Genomic DNA, 20,538 nt, shown 5'->3' with positions numbered 1-20,538 from the left:
CGGACATGGAGACAGACTTCTCTCAAAGCATGGGCCCCGGTAATGCGGACATCATGGTGCTAATGGGGCAGGTTCATGCGGTGGAACGCCGATTCTGGGCTCAGGAAACAAGCACAGACTGGTGGGACCACATAGTGTTATAGGTCTGGGACGATTCCCAGTAGCTGTGAAACTTTCGCATGCATAAGGGCACTTTCATGGAACTTTGTGATTTGCTTTCCCTGCCCTGAGGCGCAAGAATATCAAGATGAGAGCAGCCCTCACAGTTGAGACGCGAGTGGCAATAGCCCTGTGGAAGTTTGCAATGCCAGACAACTACCGGTCAGGCGGGATTTGGAGTGGGAAAATCTACTGTGGGAGCTGCTGTGATGCAAGTAGCCAACGCAATCAAAGATCTGCTGATATCAAGGGCAGTGACCCTGGGAAATGTGCAGGTCATAGTGGATGGCTTTGCTGCAATGGGATTCCTTAACTGTGGTGGGGCCATAGACAGAACCCATATCCCTTTCTTGGCACCAGAGCACCAAGCCGGTGAGTACACAAACGGCAAGGGGTACTTTTCAATAGTGCTGCAAGCACTGGTGGATCACAAGGGACGTTTCACCAACATCAATGTGGGATGGCCGGGAAAGGTACATGACACTTGCATCTTCAGGAGCTCTGGTCTGTTTCAAAAGCTGCAGGAAGGGACTTTATTCCCAGACCAGAAAATAACTGTTGGGGATGTTGAAATGCCTATATGTATCCTTGGGGACCCAGCCTACCCCTTAATGCCATGGCTCATGAAGCCGTACACAGGCATCCTGGACAGTAGTCAGGAGCTGTTCAACTACAGGCTGAGCAAGTGCAGAATGGTGGTAGAATGTGCATTTGGACATTTAAAAGCACACTGGCGCAGTTTACTGACTCGGTTAGACTTCAGCAAAACCAATATTCCCACTGTTATTACTGCTTGTTGTGCGATCCACAGTATCTGTGAGAGTAAGGGGGAGACGTTTATGACGGGGTGGGAGGTTGAGGCAAATCACCTGGCCGCTGATTACGCACAGCCAGACACCAGGGCGGTTAGAAGAGCACAGGAGGGCACGGTGCGCATCAGAGAAGCTTTGAAGTTTCATGACTGGCCAGGCTACGGTGTGAAAGTTCTGTTTGTTTCTCCTTGATGAAATCCCCTGCCCCTTGGTTCACTCTACTTCCTTGTAAGCTAATCACCCTCCCCTCCTCCCTTCGATCACCACTTGCAGAGGCAATAAAGTCATTGTTGATTCACATTCATGCATTCTTTATTAATTCATCACACAAATAGGGAGATAACTACCAAGGTAGCCTAGGAGGCGTGGTGGAGGAGAGAAGCACCAGGAGGGGTGGTGGAGGAGGGAAGGACAAGGCCACACGGCACTTTAAAAGTTTAAAACTTATTGAATGCCAGCCTTCTGTTGATTGGGCAATCCTCTGGGGTGGAGTGGCTGGGTGGCCGGAGGCCCCCCCACTGTGTTCTTGGGCATCTGGGTAAGGAGGCTATGGAACTTGGAGGAGGGCGGTTGGTTACACAGGGGCTGTAGCAGTGGTCTGTGCTCTTGCTGCCTTTTCTGCAGCTCAACCATATGCTGGAGCATATTAGTTTGATCCTCCAGCAGCCTCAGCATTGAATCCTGTCTCATCTCATCACCCTGCTGCCACCTTTCAGCTTCAGCCCTCTTTTCAGCCTGCCACCTCTCCTCCCGGTCATTTTGTGTTTTCCTGCACTCTGACATTGTCTGCGTCCACGCATTCATCTGTGCTCTGTCAGTGTGGGAGGACAGCATGAGCTCAGAGAACATTTCATTGCAAGTGCGTTTTTTTTCGCCTTCTGATCTTTGCTAGCCTCTGGGAAGGAGAAGATCCTGTGATCCTTGAAACACAGGCAGCTGGTGGAGGAAAAAAAAGGGACAGTGGTATTTAAAAAAACACATTTTATAGAACAATGGGTACACTCTTTCACAGTAAACCTTGCTGTTAACATTACATACATAGCACATGTGCTTTCATTCCATGGTCACATTTTGCCTCCCCCCACCGCGTGGCTAGCCCCTCATCCATCCCCCCTCCCCGTGGCTAACAGCGGGGAACATTTCTGTTCAGCCACAGGCGAACAGCGCAGCAAGAATGGGCGCCTCTGAATGTCCGCTTAAGAAAAGCACCCTATTTCAACCAGGTGACCATGAATGATATCACTCTCCTGAAGATAACACAGAGAGATAAAGAACGGATGTTTGTTTGAACGCCAACAAACATACACTGCAATGCTTTGTTCTGCAATGATTCCTGAGTACATGCTACTGGCCTGGAGTGGTAAAGTGTCCTACCATGGTGGACGGAATAAGGCTGCCCTCCCCAGAAACCTTTTGCAAAGGCTTTGGGAGTACATCCAGGAGAGCCGCGAATGCCAGGGCAAATTAATCATTAAACATGCTTGCTTTTAAACCATGTATAGTATTTTAAAAGGTACACTCACCAGAGGTCCTGTCTGCGCCTGGCGGGTCTGGGAGGCAGCCTTGGGTGGGTTCAGGGGGTACTGGCTCCAGGTCCAGGGTGAGAAACAGTTCCTGGCTGTTGGGAAAACCAGTTTCTCCACATGCTTGCTGTGAGCTATCTACAGCCGCCTCATCATCATCATCTTCCTTGTCCCCAAAACCCGCTTCTGTGTTGTTTGACTCCTTCAATGGAGATGGAGACAACACAGCTGAGGTAGTGGTGGCTGAACCCGCTAAAATGGCATGCAGCTCATCATAGAAGCGGCATGTTTTGTGCTCTGACCCGGAGCGGCCGTTTGCCTCTCTGGTTTTCTGGTAGGCTTGCCTCAGCTCCTTAAGTTTCACGTGGCACTGCTTCGGGTCCCTGTTATGGCCTCTGTCCTTCATGCCTTGGGAGATTTTGACAAATGTTTTGGCATTTCGAAAACTGGAACCTAGTTCTGATAGCATGGATTCCTCTCCCCATACAGCGATCAGATCCCATACCTTCCATTCAGTCCATGCTGGAGCTCTTTTGCGATTCTGGGACTCCATCATGGTCACCTCTGCTGATGAGCTCTGCACTCACCTGCAGCTTGCCACACTGGCTAAACAGGAAATTGAAATTCAAAAGTTCGCGGGCCTTTTCTTGTCTACCTGGCCAGTGCATCTGAGTTGAGAGTGCTGTCCACAGCGGTCACAATGGAGCACTCTGGGATAGCTCCCAGAGGCCAATACCGTCTAATTGTGTCCACAGTACCCCAAATTCGACCCGGTAAGGCCAATTTCAGCGCTAATCCCCTTGTTGGAGGTGGAGTAAGGAAATCGATTTTAAGAGCCCTTTAAGTTGAAAAAAAGGGCTTCGTCCTGTGGACAGGTGCAGGGTTAAATGGATTTAACGCTGCTAAATTCGACCTCAACTCCTAGTGTAGACCAAGGCTGAGATATCTTCACCAAAGATTCCATCTGCACTAATCTTGCTCCAGCAAGTACTGATCAGGACTTTCCCTGCAATTGCAGATGTAAGCATTGTGGGTAGTCTGGAAACTGAACTCAGAACAGGGGGCCAATCTGTCCTGTGCTTTCAGTGGCCCCCGTGGTGGACCCACGCAGTCTGGAGGAAGAAACTGCTTGATTCAAATGTAGAGGGGACAAGTGATGGACTTTGGGTGGGTGTCAGGGAGGAGATTGGGACAAAGCCTGGTGAGGGAGAAACTGGAAATGAGTGTTGAAGTGGAAGGTAGGACTGGGGGCCCAGGGAGGGTAAAGGGGGACTGAGGTTGGATGATGAACCCGGGAGAGAGTGGCACTTTCTGAGCAGAGACTGTGACAAGGAGTGGGGGAACACTGAGGTGAATGAGGAGCCTGGGCAGTGAGAGGAGATTAGGCCTGAGAGCCAGTGAGAGTGGTTGGGGGGGGAACTGCAGGAACCGCGTCAATGGGAGCTTTGGGGGAGGTATCCACAGGTGAGGGCAGCGCATGGAGCACTCTCCTGCGGCCCCTGAGGGAGTGGGAGCAATGTGGTGCCGGCCCCTTCCAGGAGCAGGGCGGGGCCAGGGCAGACAGGCAGGGAGCCTGCCTGGCTCCAATGCACACCACTGCTACCCTGGAGCTGCCCCAGGTAAACGGTGCCGGGCCGGAGCCTGCACCCTGAACCCCTCCTGCACCCCGCACCCCAACTCCCTGCCCTGAGCCCCCAGCTGCACCTGTCTGCAGTGTCCAACCCTCTGCCGCACCCCGCCTGCACCCCAGCCCCCTTCCCTGAGCCCCCTTATACACCCCGCACCACTCCTTTGCCCCAACCCCCTGCCCCAGCCCTACATTCATGGCCCTGCATGCAATTTCCTCAACGAGATGTGGCCCTCGGGCCAAAAAGTTGGCCCACCTAGGTAGGTAGGTAGATGTGTTCAAAGCACAGCTTACATTGACTTCTGTTGCAGCTGTGTGGGAATACCACTTCTGTAAATCAGACCACGGGTCTCGAGTCAGGCACCCAGAAAATGAGGAACACGCAATTAATGACCACCTGTGAAGAGTTTCATTTAAATGACTTGCCTAGCATCATATGTGAACTCTGCAACAAATGAAATTGCCCTACAGCCAACAGCTTCCTTCACTACACAATCCTGATTCATCCCTAGAGCAGTCTATGCTGTGCACTGAATGAGGCGGGGTCCTGTGAAAAATCGTATGTAATCAAGGGCTGTATTATCAGGCAAATACACAAGGGGACTGAATTAAAGTTGCACAGACAATTTCATTTCTGCCATTTCCTAGCTTTTGGGTGCTTGATTTTGCAACCTTAATGTTCTTTTCATATAGAGTGTGTGGGTGTTTGTGTGCGTGCATGCACACACAATATAGATTGAAATACAGATACATTACTAAACTGTTTTAAATAGATTTGTGTATAGAAACTGGACAGGCACTTGTTCTTGGTAGGCACCATCATGATTAGGCAGCTAATGGTAAGGATTGCATGTCTGGCTAATATGGTGAATGCTTGTTAGGAAAGCAGGCTGTGACTGTCCTTTCACCAGTGTTCCATTGGACTGCAGAAGATGAAGGTTGATGGGATTCCCTTTATACTCACTCCCACTGGTCTTGGGGAAGCCCGTTTTGGGTGGCAGTGGTGAATTTTATAAAATGTCTTTTATGCAAATAAAGCCCGCAACAACTAATAAGAAAATAATCAGACTGACTGATCATGCTGCTAGAAAAGTTATTTTTCATTAGCTATTTACTTTTATGTGGGTTCATTCTTAGCTTTGTTTCATGGTATTGCAAACTGATAAGCAACTTGCGAGTTACATGGAGCATCATTTACAAAACCATCAAGTCATGGAATCCCTTCCAGTTTTTACTTTAAAGCACAGCTTTTGATAAGCATACATGGTAATAAACATTTTTAGGAGACTAAGAATAATAAAATTAGCTTTTATTGAAAAAGTTTAATGTTTATAATTTGTCAGTAAAATGTATCCATTTTTATTTGAAAGCTGTTTTCTTAGACTATGAATATTTCTTTTAAGTAGCCAAACTTTGGTTATCTCTGCATGGAGTGTGGGGTCCCTTCTCTCCTGCAAACTCTGATCATCTTGTACTCCTTCTGCATGTTGTCTGGCCCTATTGTGGTAGCCAGTGCTTCACCCAATGGGAAGCCAACTAACTGCCCCAGAAGAGTATGTCCCTAAAATGCTTTGCACTGCTGAGCGGTGACAGGCATAATAACTGTCACTGGGAAGATGTTTCACTCAATGCTATTGGGGGCCATATACCTAATCCTGGCCCTCTGGACCTAATACATTCAGGCAGTTCTAATCAGAAAAATGCTTCCAGCAAGAGCCACTAGGACAATGTAAGATTTCAGAGTAGCAGCCATGTTAGTCTGTATCCGCAAAAATAGGAATACTTGTGGCACCTTAGAGACTAACAAATTTATTTGAGCATAAGCTTTCTTGAGCTACAGCTCACTTCATCGGATGCATGCAGTGGAAAATACAGTGGGGAGATTTATATACACAGAGAACATGAAACAATGGGTGTTACCATACACACTGTAACGAGAGTGATCAGGTAAGGTGAGCTATTACCAGCAGAAGAGTAGGGGGGGGAAAACCTTTTGTAGTGACAATCAAGGTGGGCCATTTCCAGCAGTTGACAAGAATGTGTGAGGAACAGTAGGGGGGGAAATAAACATGGGGAGAGAGTTTTACTTTGTGTAATGACACATCCACTCCCGGTCTTTATTCAAGCCTAAATTAATTGTATTCAGTTTGCAAATTAATTCCAATTCAGCAGTCTCGTTAGAGTCTGTTTTTGAAGTTTTTTTTGTTGAAGAATTGCCACTTTTAGGTCTGTAATCGAGTGACCAAAGAGATTGAAGTGTTCTCCGACTGGTTTTTGAATGTTATAATTCTTGACGTCTGATTTGTGTCCATTTATTCTTTTACGTAGAGCACTTCCTTCTTTTCCTCTTAACCTACTCACCTCTTCTCCTCCCCCTCCTCCCCACCCCAGTTGAGCAACTCTTTTTCTCAGCCTCTTACTTTGGTTGAGGATCTTACTAACAGTCATGCACAGAATTACACAAATGGGATTTGTCTTGTCCGGACTTTAATCCAGAATGTTTTGTCACAGAAGTTAGTAACATCATGTAATTGTATACGATTTCCAAACTGTGTATATTCATATTATTTGATTGTCAGTACTGCATATGTTTCTCTAAATAAAGTTTTGAAATACATGTAATCAACATTTATATTTTGTAGTCCTGTTGCAAAGCCTATGAATATATGGGATACATAATGGAAAAGGAGCAAGCGTATAAAGATGCAGCAGTAAATTATGAGATGGCCTGGAAGTACGGAAACCAAACAAATCCAACAATAGGTATGTTTACACAGTCTACATTTTTATCCTGTGGTAATACAAAAGAACAGAAACAATGACTCTTTATTGGTAAGACTGCATTTAATTTTCTGTATAAGTAAAATATCTTCTCCGATTGTCTTCCTGTGAAAATTCAGCTGTTTAGAGATCTACATTACAACATATGAGAGAGCCTTCATGGCAAGATATAGCTGTTTGAGTTGGTACTTTGACAAGACTCTCAGCAATTTACAGCTACTGTTCTTCGAGTAGTGTTCCTCTAGGTGCTCCTCTCCAGGAGTGCATAAGCCTCTTGAGCCCTTGATTGAGGATTTTCCATTAGAAGTGTCTGTTCAGCCTGCGCATGCGCTCTATACAACTTTATGCTGCACATTGAGGGTATATAGGGCTTGTGGATGAACCACCTTCAGTTCCTTCTCTTAATTTTTCAGTGTGAGACAGAGCTCGATCGTGTCTGCCTTGTGCATACCTCTGTGTGTTCTACAGCTGTTCTGTTAGTTTAGTGTTCTTAGTTAATGCTAGTTATTTTAGTATAGAATTACTTAGATACTAGAGAGGATTGACCTTTTTTCTTCTCCTTTTTTCTCCTATTTTTCTGGGGAGCCCTATCAGCCTGGCTGGGTGTCCCTGGCTCATAACATTTCAAATTGCCTCTCTTGTTAGGAGGCTATCTCAGTCAGCGATGGCCACTCTAAGAGCTGGTCTACACTAGAAGTGTTATGCCATTGTAGCGTGTCTGGTGAAGACGTTCTATGCCAATGGGAGAGCACTCTCCCATCGGCATAATTACTCCACCTCTGTGAGAGGCAGAAGCTAAGTTGGCGGGAGAGCATCTTCCGCCGACGTAGTGCCAGTGTGGTCAGTGCTTAGGTCGCTGTAACTTGCAGCGCTCGTTGGGGGTGGTCTTTTTCACACCCCTAAGTGACGTAAGTTAGATCAACTTAGGGCAGGTCTACACTATTGGTTAAGTGTGTCTATGGCTTGGGAGAGTCTCATCTCTCCCAAAAATGTAACTTTTGCCTAGCTCTCAAATTTAGAGCACAGAAGAACCAGGAAACCAAACTGAGACTTCTGATGATGGAGCACTCCCTTAGACCTGCTTCTGAGTGAGGTCAGTAGACCTTACCCCTATACATCTGTCTCTGGATGGATCCAGCACCCTTTGACTTAGGCCAAGGTCTCCCCTAAGAAGGGGAAGACTTTGGAGGACTCAAGAAAAGCTCCAGAGAAGAGCTCATCACAAGGAGCTGGCTCCCAAAAGGCCCCAATCTCGTGCTAGTCCACTGTGTCGGAGGCCTCAACCTCTCAGCTTGGTACTGTGGAGGCGAAAGACTTCCTTCCTCCCATACCAGCAAGTCTGGGAGATCCAAGAGTGCTTTGGAGAAGCACAGATTCAGCAGGCCCCAGGTCCCATCTATAAAGGACAGGGATGCCTAGGATATATACACTTTAGAATTACACTATCTACATCACACTTACCATCAGCATCTTCTCTCTCATCACCTTCAGTACTGGGCAAATTGAAGCACCAAGCACGTTCTGCCTCGGCACTGACACAGTCTAGCTCAACTGCTGCGTTGGTACCGACCCACTCAGTGCTGCAGGAATTCGGCTACTCCAGAGACTTAGTCAGTCTTAGACGAGCCAGAATACCCACTATTTATGGGTACCAATTGACTCTTGGTACTGATACCCCGATCTCCAGATTACCATTCCTTCCCGATACTGCAAGTCACTCTGCCTTTTTCTACTGGGGCCCCATCACTGGAGGACATTGAGGAGGATGAAGGAGCGATTCAGTCAGTCTCTTCTATATCAGTTCAGTGTTCCCCTCCACATCCATACAGGAACCCGTACTTCAACAAGGATCTTTGTCCATGACCGGGATAGTGGGATTAGCCCTGGGTGCCACCCCCTGTCCTGTATGGGCTCCCACCACTGGCCATATCAGGGTTCCTGGGCTTTGTATTGGCAGCAATTTACCAGATCTCCAGCTCCATTGCACCAAGAAGCTAGGTTTGCACAGTCCCCTCTACCAACCCCACAGCATGAGATGTTTGAAGAACAGGAGGTTAGGGCAGATAAAGGGGTCACCCCGCAAAATCATATTTCATCCTCATCTCCAGACGAGGTGGTCATGCCTCTGCCACCATCAATGGCTGCCAATTTCTGTCAATTCCAGGTCTTGTGGAGGGGGTGGCTGCCACTTTCAGATACCTCTTGGGGAGATCAAAGACTCGCAACTCTAGCTACTGGACATTCTGCAGTCAGCAGCATCCACCCAGGTTGGTGCTACCCATTAATGAAGCGCTCTTGGATCCAAGGAAGACTATGTAGCAAAAGCCTGCTACTATCTCACCAACTTGTAAACGGGCAGATAAGAAATATTATGTTTCTCCCAGGGACTCTGAATTTTTGTTTGTCCACTCCTTGCCTAATTTCCTGGTGGTGTGCTGTAAATGAGCAGGGTAAGGAGCATTATTCAGGGTTCACCCCGATGATAAAAATCAGAAGAGGTTAAACTTTTTTGGCTGAAAGTCTTGCTCATCTGTGACCCTCCAATTTCGGATCATAAACTGTCAGGGGATCATGGCCAAGTACAACTTCATGAAATACAATAAATTTACAGCCTTTATTGAACATATTTCACAGAAGCACAGAGAACACTTTCACACTATCATCACAGAGGGTCAGTTATTAGCCAGAACCTCTCTTTAAGCAGCCTTAGGTGTTGCAGACACCATCACTAGATCCATCTCCACAGAGGTTGTTATGCATAAGGCATCCTGGCTCCAGCTCTCAGGGTTCCTGAGGGAGGTTCAGAGTACTGTTGAAGACCTCCCATTTGATGGTTGGAAGCTCTTCTTGGGGGGCCATGGATGAGTCCTTGCATGCACTGAAGGACTCCAGGGCCATGTTGAACTTTCTGGGTAAATACACCCCTGTGAACAAGAGGAGATTTTGTCTCAAATTGCCCAGAGAGCATAACTTACCTAATTCACTACCTTTCATAGAACCACTAAACCTGGGAGGAAGAGACACAAATCCCAGAGAAAGAGAGCTAATAATCCTCCTCCAGCAAGTAGCTATCACTGAAATAACAATTTTGACAGGATAGTTGAGGGTTTGATTCCCCCCTTGCCTCTAGTTTACAAGATGCAACCTTTTGCCCATCTCCCCAATTTTGGAGACTGCCTTTTCCTTTTGCAACTGATTTGGTGGTGTATTACAACAAACCCGTGGGTCATACAGGTCATAACATCAGGCTATACCATCCACTTTGTATCTCTCGCATCTTCCCTCTTATTCCATTCCTCTCATGAGACTATACTGAGACCTGGTCTACACTGCCACTTAAGTCAATGTAAGGTATGTCACTCAGGGGTGTGAAAAAATCTCCCGCCAACTTAGCTTCTGCCCTTGGGGGAGGTGAAGTACTAAAGTTGACGGAAGAGCACTCTCCCATCGACTTATCACATCTTCACCAGACCCACTAAATCGATGCCATTGCATTGATCACACACCGCCGATTTGGGAGGCAGTGTAGACAAGCCCTGAGTCAAGAAGTGCACTCACTCCTTCATTTAGGAGCTATGGAGGCAATCCTGTCCCTTCACATGGGGGAAAAGGTTTTACTCAAAGTATTTTCTTGCGCCAAAGAAGGACAGAGGATGGAGACTTATCTTAAATCTAAGACAACTGAACATTTGTGACGTCTCAAAAGTTCAGGACTGTGTCTCTGGCAGCTGTAATCCTTTTCTAAAGGCATGAAAGTATGTTTGGGTCCTCAACTTATAGGACACCTATTTCCATATAGTGACTCACCGCACTCACAGGAAATACCTGTGTTTTACCATGGGCCAAGAGCATTTTCAGTACTGATTACTTCTGTTTGGTCCCAGGGTATTTTCAAAGATTCTAGTGGTAGTAACTGCTTATCTTCAGCAAGAAGCAACTGTATTCTTCCAGTATCTCGATGACTGGCTACTCAAGGGCCAATCTTAGGAAACAGTGCTGACCTCCACTCGGACAGCTCTTGCTCTCTTTCAGGAATTGGATTGTTTAAAAAAAAAAAAAAGTCTGTTAGCTCCAGTACAGGTAATACAATTCATGGGGCCCAGGGCTTCCCTTCCCATGGACAGATCCATAATTTCGGCACATCTGGTCTATTCAAGGAAGCCCCAGTAAGGAATTGTTTATAGGTCTGAGGTCATATGGCAACTTGCACCATTGTAACAGAGGATGAAAGATTATGCCTCCACTGCTTTCAGTGCTGGTTAAAAAGGACCTATTCCTTGACCAGAGACAGCTTGGACAAACAGGTCACAGTTTCCCTCTAGGTGAAGAGCTCTCTAGACTGGTGGACGAATCAACTCAGTGTCTATCCGCGTGTCTCCCCATTTCCAACAATAACTGTGACAGCTGACTCCTCATTGCTAGCATGGGTAGCATCCTCAGTATTCTCACAACGCAGAGCATTTGGTCATCTCAGGAATCTGGTCTCCCTATCAACCTGTGGGAACTCAGAGCAGTCAGGAACACTTGCCTTCAGTTCCTACCCCTCACCAGGGGCAACTCAATCAGGATCATGACAGTGTTGCTTGCATGTTCTGTATCAACAAACAGGGAAAAGCAAGATACCCCTCCCTGTGCACTGAAGCTATAAAGTTGTGGAACTTGTGGTACAGCCCATCAGAATCCGATCTCAGCCATTTACCTTTTTACCAGCAGGCACTTTTCTCAGGACTCCGAATGGGAATTGGAGACTCAAGTTCTTCACAGGATATTTGAAAAGTGGGGACTTCCATTGGTGGACCTATTTGCAACATTCAGCAATAAGTGTCTCCTGTTCTGCTCAAGCGGAGGCCTAAGTTGCCACTCTTTGGAACATGCCTTTCTGCTTCCCTGGACAAAGGTCATCTTCTACACATTCCCTCCAACATTGCTAATACTAAGAGTGAGAAACAAGATCAGACAGGACAAAGATAGTTATCTTTATAGTACCGACCTGGCTGAGACCTGTTTGGTAGCCTTACCTGCTTCATCTGCGTGTCCAACTGGCATTCAAGCTTCCGATCATCCCTCATCTCCTGTTCCAAGCTGCAGGTTTTGTGCTTCACCCCAACCTATAAGTCCTCCATCTCTGAGATGATTCACAGGATTAGAATCCACCTGCTCAACAGGAGTATGATGGCTGTTACTAAACCTTAGCAGGAAGTCAGCTCAAATTACTTCAGACTGGTATCACTGTGTTGTACCTGAATACTCTTTTTTTTCAGCCATCTTATTTTACCTGCTGAGCCTGAAGACACCAGGGTTATCAGTTAGTTCTATTAAGGTTCATCTGGCCACGATATCCGCATTTCATCCCCCACTAGAAAGGTTTTTCATATTTGCTTACCCTATGTCCTCAAGATTTATTAAGGATTTAGGGAACCACTACCTCCAGGTTAAAGATCCTGTTCCTACTTGGGAATTTCAACCTGGCACTTAAATACTTCATCAGATTTCCATTTGAACCCATGACAGCCTGCTCCTTGCTTCACTTATCTATGAAGGTGGCCTTTCTGGTAGCTATCAAGTTGGCCTGCAGGGTGGGGAAATTGTAGCCGAGATGGCAGACCCCCACCCCTTCCCACTCCCATTTACAGTGTTTTTCAAAGACAGGTTCTCTTTATGGCCTCACCCTAAATTCTTACCTAAAGCGCTGTCAGATTTTCATCTTAACCAGTGCATTTATTTACCTGTATTTTTCACAAAACCAAGTAAATCTCAGGGTGAGACCTTCTTTAATACATTAGGTGTTAGGTGGGCCTTTTATCAGATAGAAGCAAGCAGTTTCGGAAATCACCTAGACAGTCTTCCCAGCAGAGAGATCCATGGGGTCCCTGATCTCTACACAGAGACTTTTTCAAGGAGGATCTCTGGGTGTGTTACATGCTATGCAGCTGGTGATCCCCGTTCCCCTCCCAAAAAGGGTAATCGCGCACACTACCAGATTGTAGGCAACTTCCGAAATTTTATTCAAGAACATTCTTGTGTCTGATGTATGCAGAGCTGCTACATGGGCCTCAGTGCATACTTTCACTAAACACTATGTCTTGATCTACACTGTCAGATCTGATGCTGAGCTTGGTAATTCTGTACTGTCTTCAGTCCTGGATTCAATTCTGAAATTCCCTCTTCCTTTGGGTATACTGCTCAGGAATCACCTCAAGCAGAGCAAGCAAAGAGACACTGTTAGAAGTTGTTACTCACCCTATGCAGTGGGCTGTAGTTTTTTTGAGATGTGTCCCTGCACAAGGTAAGTAACCTTTTCTTCTAGTGGACTTCCCACAAGCTTCGATTTTTGGAACCTGTTATGGTTCACTGTTTCTCTATGCAACTTGCATATTGCCTATATAGTATTCATTTTGAATATGCATTATGCTACTTATGTATGAATTAGTGGCTCAGCTTTGTGACTTTGTTCTTACTATTTAATTTTGATCAGATATATGCATATCATTTTTAAACTATGTAAATTGAAAATTCTTATCTCCAACTCAAGATTGGTAACCAATTAAAAACTATTCGGGATATTTTTCAAGTTCCACTTAAGACAGACAGTGAATTCAACTATTTCAATATGTGTTTGGTCTCCTACTTTTAGACCATTCTATACAGAAGAATGTACAAAAACTATACACAGACTTTTTATTGAAATAAAACCTACCTCCACACTCACAGGATGGTGGTTTCCAAAGTTCAGTTCCCACTTTTGGACTGTGTTGATGGCATCTCAAAAAAATGAACACTGTTTACAATGCACCCTCTTACAGGCTTCTCTTGTACTTTTTTAAAGGGTGTGGAATGATAGTGGTATTCTAGATTGCATAGAAAACGGTTTTCATAATGTACAGCTCTACCTTATATACAATAAATTGCTGCATCATTTATTTCTGTAGGTGCAGTTCCTTAATCTCCTTATGTCTCAGGTTCAAATATTTTTTAAGTGAACTGTATATTAGAGAGGAACTACAGTGTCTGTAAAGGAACTACATTTGTTACCAACTTAAAACACAATCTACAAGTTTAGGCAGTTACCTAAAATAGACTAGTTCCTAGGTGTACTTGTCTACAGAAAATAAGGAAGGTCAGTGTGCACCAAGAAAAGCTTTTAAGGGTGTAAAGGTTGGAAGGGAAACAAAATAGGAAAAGGAGGCAGATAGGAAGCTGGGAACATCTTTCCATAAAGAGAACAAGATTACTAAAGTGTTCATTTTGCATGCTCGTAATGAACAAGAATGATCAAATGGTAACTGGCCTTCGCCAAGGCTTCTGAGCTAATCTTTCTTGAAGATCTTTTCCTAGGAGGAGAAAGTGTAGAACAGTGAATTATATCTATGGGTTTCACACTGAGGGGCTGGCCTATGGAGTGTTTGGATGGTGTCATAAAGTTGCAGCTCAAATAACTATGTTTTGAAGAAGCTGCCTCAACAGACCAAGGCCCAAGAGAAATGTTGATTTCAATGAGGCCAGCACAGAACTTGCCCTTCAACTTTCTTGAAACATTTTGGGGGGCTTGTGGAGCAAACATGCAAACTTAAGTCATTTGGCATCTAGATACTATACCACAGTGTCTTGAAAAACCTAAAGTAGATATAATTTTGCATACAGTAGAATCATGGCCAATTGAAAATATTGTCGTATGCCTCTATTTTTCATTGTGTACACAAATACCAGGGTTACAGTCCTCATGCAGTAGAATTAATGCTAGAAAAAATGGTAGAAACTTCAGCTTGAATGTAAACCTTGTAAACATTGGTAGGGCTCCGTGTCTGTCTTGGATTTTGAGACTTTTCGTGACTTCTGCAGTGGCCAGTGTGGCTGACCCCAGCATCACCCAAGCAGGTGGCCCCCGGGACAGCCACACTTGCCGCTGCTGGAGCAGCGCCGCAGCCTGCTGCACTTGCCTCTGCTCGGGGGGCAGCCAGAGCAGCAGCTGTTCAGCTACCCCGGGCAGCCGGAGCAGCCTCCCAGCAGCGGCTCCCTGGTGCGCACCTCCCAAGATTTAGTCACCGGTATTTTTACTAAAAGTCCTGGACAGGTCACGTGGCCATAAATTTTTGTTTATTGCCCGTGACCTGTCCATGACTTTTACTAAAAATACCCATGACTAAATTGTAGCCTTACACATTGGTCATCTTATTGTCCATTTGCTTATGTAGGATAGCTTTATAGAGACTGTTCAGAACTATAGACTTCCTTATGGCTCTCTGTTGGAAATTACTCATCATAGACTTTTTATTTCTGGGCTCTGACCTCTTCCCCAAACTGAGATATTTGGGCTATGCCTCTTTTCCTGCAAATATCAGATTAGTCCCCATGTCATTATGGATATTGGCTATTCCTTGTGTCCTTTTGCTAGCTTCTCTGCCTGCAGAGATACAAACAGAATAACATTTCAGCTTTCCTGTCTTAGCCAATGCAGGCCAGACTTTTAAGGCTTTCTTTGAGGCAGCAGTATGCAGAATATTCCCCATGTTCTTTTTCTTGGGGGACAAGAATTTTCAAATATCTATATCCCCAACAAGGCCAACTCATCAAGGTCCTTTCTGTTGGCTTTCTACTCCCCCATCATGTTATGGCTGACAAAATGGGGTAGGTAAAAGACAAAGATGCTCTCAAGAGCCATAGAACCATCTCTCAGTACTGTTAGAGAATTTGAGGTGAGTACAGAAGAGATGTGGCCAAATCTTGGTGCCCCAGAGACAAATGTTAACTGCCTCTGATATTTGCTGCAAGGGGCACAGTCCAAATATGTTGATTGAGGGAGAAGTGAGTTCCACCAAGAAAATAATCAGCTAAACAAGTTTTCCATTCTTGTTCTTGTATCTTTTTATTTAGTTTTGTGTCCTCACCTAATATAACTAAACTATCAAAAGGGTGGTTTCTATCAAAATAGTGATTAATAGCCCAGTGTGAGAGGTCATGAAGGATGACGTGACAACTTAATTTAATATGGGTTACCACTATATATTCTTTAGAATGTAAATCTTCGTTCCTGTGTGTAAATATATCTGGTGGTAAGTTATTTAATTTTAAAATGCCTTCAAAACTCATTTTAGAGCTCTACCTAACTTGCCTGTTTCAGAAGGGTGTTTTGGAGACCACTTAGCAAACAGTTATTCCAACTTTTTTCTTTTAAGTAAACTTGACCATTGGGATATTTTCAACTTGAATGTGATGTTTTATTCTGTGTTTAATTTTAAGCATAATATGTCATGGGTATTTGCACTGCTTACAGGATACAAGCTGGCATTTAATTACTTGAAAGGAAAGAGATACGTAGAAGCAATTGATATTTGTCATAAGGTAGGCTTTTAATTCATATTTTAACTGTTTGCACTACTATAACTTCCTTTTATAACTGAGTTATTTCTGTATTTTTCAGATTCACGAATTACAAATTATGTAGCATTTAGCTTCGGAAATTGTTTAATTTCATAAAGTTGGTAGATGTTCAGGTTACTTGGTTTAGTTCAGCCTGTTTTTTCCTAAATTCCTCAGATCATCAAGGAATAACCTGAGAAAGTAGCTGTCTCCAATGTTCCCTCTAATTTTTCCCACCATGTGTGGAATGAATTTTGTTATGTACACCAACATGGAGATGTCTGACCCACATCACCTCCATATTGATGAACGTGACACAATTCATAGGCCGAGGGATTCCGAGTGTGGGAGGGGGCCCAGGGCTGGGGGCAGAGGGGTGAGAACTCCAGCTGGGGGTGTGGGCTCTGGGCTGGGGCTGGGGATGAGGGGCTCAGGGCTAGGGCAGAGAGTTGGGGTGCTGGGGCTGGAGGACTCCGGCTGGGAGTGCGGGCTCTGAGTGGAGCCGGGATCACGGGTTTGGGGTGCGGGCTGCCCTGGGGCTGTGATGGCAGGGAGGACTTTCTGCAGCTCTCTCGCCTCGCAGCAGTACTTGGGTCATGTCAGGTCCGTGCTGGTGCTGGGAGAGGGGCGCCTCTCCCGAAGCCATGGCAGATCCAGGCCAGGCTGGGTTGGGGCACATCTCCCCCAGCTGCAGCAGGTCCAGGGTTTGGCTGGGTTGGGGGAGGGGGAGAGTAATCTCTCCCCACCACAGCCCTGAGTGCCTGCGCAGTGCTTAATAGGCTGCTGCATGATTACACAGCTTAGAGGGAACTTAGGCTGTCTCCCACTGTATATCAGAGCCAAGGCAAAGTATCCTCTGCTGCCCTGTGGTTGCAACTTGGTACAGTTCTATATGATTTAACTCAAGTTAATGAAATTTGAGAGCAGAATTCCAATGTTAATGTCACATGAAAGGCTAGTAGAAGAGTAACTTTTCAGTAGTGTCTCTGTAAAATAAATTTTATATGACCACAACAACCTTTTGAAATTTGGTGTTAATTAATATTTATTAACAGTTCTATTTAACTGTTCTAATTTACTGTGGCTGACTCAAACATTCTAAATCTGAGGGGTGAAATGGATGAGGTTGGAGGTTGAGAAAAAATGTATATTTGAATATTAGTGCAGTCAAATACTATCTTTCTAATCATCTGTTATTAATTATGTTTATAATGGTCATGCCTAAGCATCAAGCAAGAATGGGGCCTTATTGTGCTAGGCACTGAACAGATTAGCAGACAGTCCATACCCCAAAGAGTTAAACTGTCGAGACACACACAGGACTCAGGAAAGGAATATAACAGAGAAGCCAAGTGAATAATGTATGCAAAGCTCATGTTAAAGCCATGTTTTTTGTTTTTGTTATTGCGGGGGTGGGGGGGAGGTTAATTAGGAAGGGATGAACTAAATGGAAAGAAAAGTGAAGGGAGGGGGATATTAAAGGCAAGGATGTGAGGGGGACAGTGCAGTGGAGAACAGGGAAAGGGGCTGGTGTGGAATGAAGCTGAGATGAAGTGTGTGTGAGAGCAGTGGGATGGGCTAGATGCCCAAAGAACAATCCTGTCCAAGACCGTAGGTACATACTTGGGTGGCTAACCTGTACTGCTACAGCCATGCTTCTATTTTTAGCATGTTAGCTCGATCAGAGCCAGCACAGGTATGTTTTCTCAAACTGGAAATTACACCTTCCAGCTCCTGAGCAGACCTAACCTATTAGAAGGCAGAGAGAGAGAGAGAGGGTTGGAGCAAACAGCCAATCAGCACAGAGCAAAGAAAGTCCAGTCAAAATTAGAAAGTTCTCTGAATGTCTGATGGTCCCTGTTTGGCTGCTTCTGCAGGTGCTCCTAATGGCCTGAGTCACTGGCTAGTTTCTCCCTGCAGTTTTCCCCCAAGTCCGTGTGGTGGATGGAAGGGACAAGATTGTCTTTATGATACAGCTATTTATGACCATTGTACATCTGCTGTGATGAAATATCTTATGTATTTATAAACAAAATCATCAAACTGTTACTGATTTATTAGAAGGCTTAAAATGAAGCTCAAAAAGATGATGGAAATGTCTGACAGTAATTGTTCATTTTAGCATGCTTTATAACTGGTTTTAAACTGTGTGTATTGTTTGCCTTTAACAGGTCCTAAAAGCACACCCAAACTACCCAAAGATCAGAAAGGAAATACTTGACAAGGCTCGTGCATCCTTAAGGACTTGAACCTTATTTGTATGAATCACTGAATTTTTATCCAATTTTGGAAATTATGTATTGGATATTACAATGAAGAAATGGCCATTCAGTATGTAAATATTAGAAATACTGTACACATCATCCAGATCTCATATATAGTTACTCTTCAAGGACAAAAGAGATTTTTTTCTTCAGAGCTGTGGATTTATCTTTTCTCCAGTAGAGGAGGCTTTTGTACATCAGGATTTAATAAACTTAAAAAGAAATAGTATGTATGAATTACAATTTTGTACTAGACAGGAAACTAAATGACAAGTGATTTCCAGTGCTATCGTCTAGAAGGTACTAACTTTAAACTGTAAACAAATAACCAGTCTTGCAGTCCTGTTTCACAACAGGAAGAAATACTACTTTGCTGTGTGAAGAAGTGACATTTGAAAATACAAATAGCTACAGTGAAAGCCACATGCGTTTATGTAGTACTGATTGAATACACTTCTCACAAATGGATTCACCCGCAACTAGAATATTCATCATCTTCTGCTAGTGATGATTTACTTACTATCAAAAAGTTTCAAATATAATTTGAAAATGTTTTTGGAAGATAACAGACACTGTAAATAACTTGTGTTTAAAATAAAATAGACTAACACTCTATAATTCCTGAGCATATAGCAATCTTTGATCAGAGAAGAGGCAGGGAATGAATGGAACAAGAATAAGGTGTTTCCCCTCTTAAGTGCTGTCATTTGTGGCACAGCATTTTAAACTCAGTGTAATTTTTCTCCTCCTCTGGAGGTCACTGTTTTTGTTCATCACTAAAGAAGAAACCTGTCCTTAATTCTCCTTTAGTGATTACTTAAGATTTCTCAGTTCTAGCAAATGGACTTAATTAGCAATCTCAATGTAAGCTTTCTTTATACTGTTGCTACTGAGATATTTGTAAATGAGGTTTTATTTTTACATTCACTTTTAACTGAGCTATATGGTTAAACTGGGAAAGCAGTAAGTTTATATTTTAATACGGTTTTAAATGAAAATGACATTTTAATTGAGATTTAGCATTTAGTAACAAAGATTAATTTTTTGTACTATTTGGTAAAGGTATTTAAATGATTTTTAAAAGGTTAGGAAAATCAATATTCCCAGTTGAGACATATTCTTAACGCTCAAACTAGAAGTATTTCATTTTGAAATACTTCTGTTTTTGATTGTCCATCTGTTTATGTAGTACATCCATGTATAACTAATAGTTATGTGTGTGCAGCAAATTATGGTTAGTCTCATTTAGTCTATAAATGTTTTGCAGAGAGAGAAGTTTGGGTATAGCAATCAAAGATTTTGTACTCTGTACACAAGATACTGGCTGTCCTATAAGAAAAGTTTCATCCCACAAATGGGAAAGACTGACTAGTGAGTGGGTTCTGAATGCTTTTCTCTTGACTGGTCTAATATCTTACGCTACAGAAATTGTTACACTACAGCATTATGTCTTCAAATAGCACATTGTGTTTATCTTTCTCAAAAAAGCTATTTTGGCAAGAAAAGAGAACTTTTTAAAACAGTAATTAACTTCCTAAAATAGCCAGTGTCAGTTTCCTCAAGTAATTCTGGCTTCTTATGTTGACATTTTGTAAGGTCCGTAAAAGACATGACACTTGAAAATGTCTGTTAAGGATGTGTAGCCTACATAAAGGAGACAACTTAAAAATCATATCTGACACAGCTACCAGTAATTGGGGTACAATATCCAGGTTGACTTTCTTTAAACTAACAGGGACCATATCAAGGCATTTTGCAGTAAAATCTGTGGGTGAGGGACACAACACAGGAAATTGAAAAGTTAACTTTGCGTAGTTTCCTCTGACAGTTCTTGTTGAAGGGACTGTTTGGGAGGACTGCAGAGGAAGGGACGTATGCAGGTTCCAAATCCTGTAGATCATGGGTGAAGAAAAGCTGCTGTCTTGTGGAGGGATTGGCCTCTGAGGTCATTTGTGAATGATTATTTTGCTCAGATGGAACAATATTGACTGCCACACAGATCTTGTATCTGCTGT

General features: G+C 44.0%; 1 protein-coding gene and 1 long non-coding RNA gene across 2 annotated transcripts in view; one reads left to right on the top strand and one right to left on the bottom strand.

Annotated features, from left to right (window-relative positions):
- The window catches only part of TTC21B (tetratricopeptide repeat domain 21B), a 95,675-nt gene extending 76,566 nt beyond the window's left edge, over window positions 1–19,109 (top strand). The window contains exons 27-29 of the mRNA XM_074967471.1: window positions 6,764–6,884; window positions 16,174–16,241; window positions 18,431–19,109. Coding sequence (XP_074823572.1) covers window positions 6,764–6,884; window positions 16,174–16,241; window positions 18,431–18,508 — 267 coding nt within the window. The 3' untranslated portion in view covers window positions 18,509–19,109. The remainder of the gene's footprint in view (window positions 1–6,763; window positions 6,885–16,173; window positions 16,242–18,430) is intronic.
- LOC141995935 (uncharacterized) overlaps window positions 9,351–20,538 on the bottom strand; it is a 77,812-nt gene continuing 66,624 nt past the window's right edge. Inside the window, exon 3 of the long non-coding RNA XR_012641441.1 lies at window positions 9,351–12,056. This is a non-coding gene — a long non-coding RNA (uncharacterized LOC141995935). The remainder of the gene's footprint in view (window positions 12,057–20,538) is intronic.

This window comes from Natator depressus, chromosome 11 (assembly GCF_965152275.1).
Source record: "Natator depressus isolate rNatDep1 chromosome 11, rNatDep2.hap1, whole genome shotgun sequence".
Classification (NCBI taxonomy): Eukaryota; Metazoa; Chordata; order Testudines; family Cheloniidae; genus Natator; species Natator depressus.
Note: the sequence above shows the minus strand (reverse complement) of the source record. Positions and strands in the feature narration are given on the sequence as shown.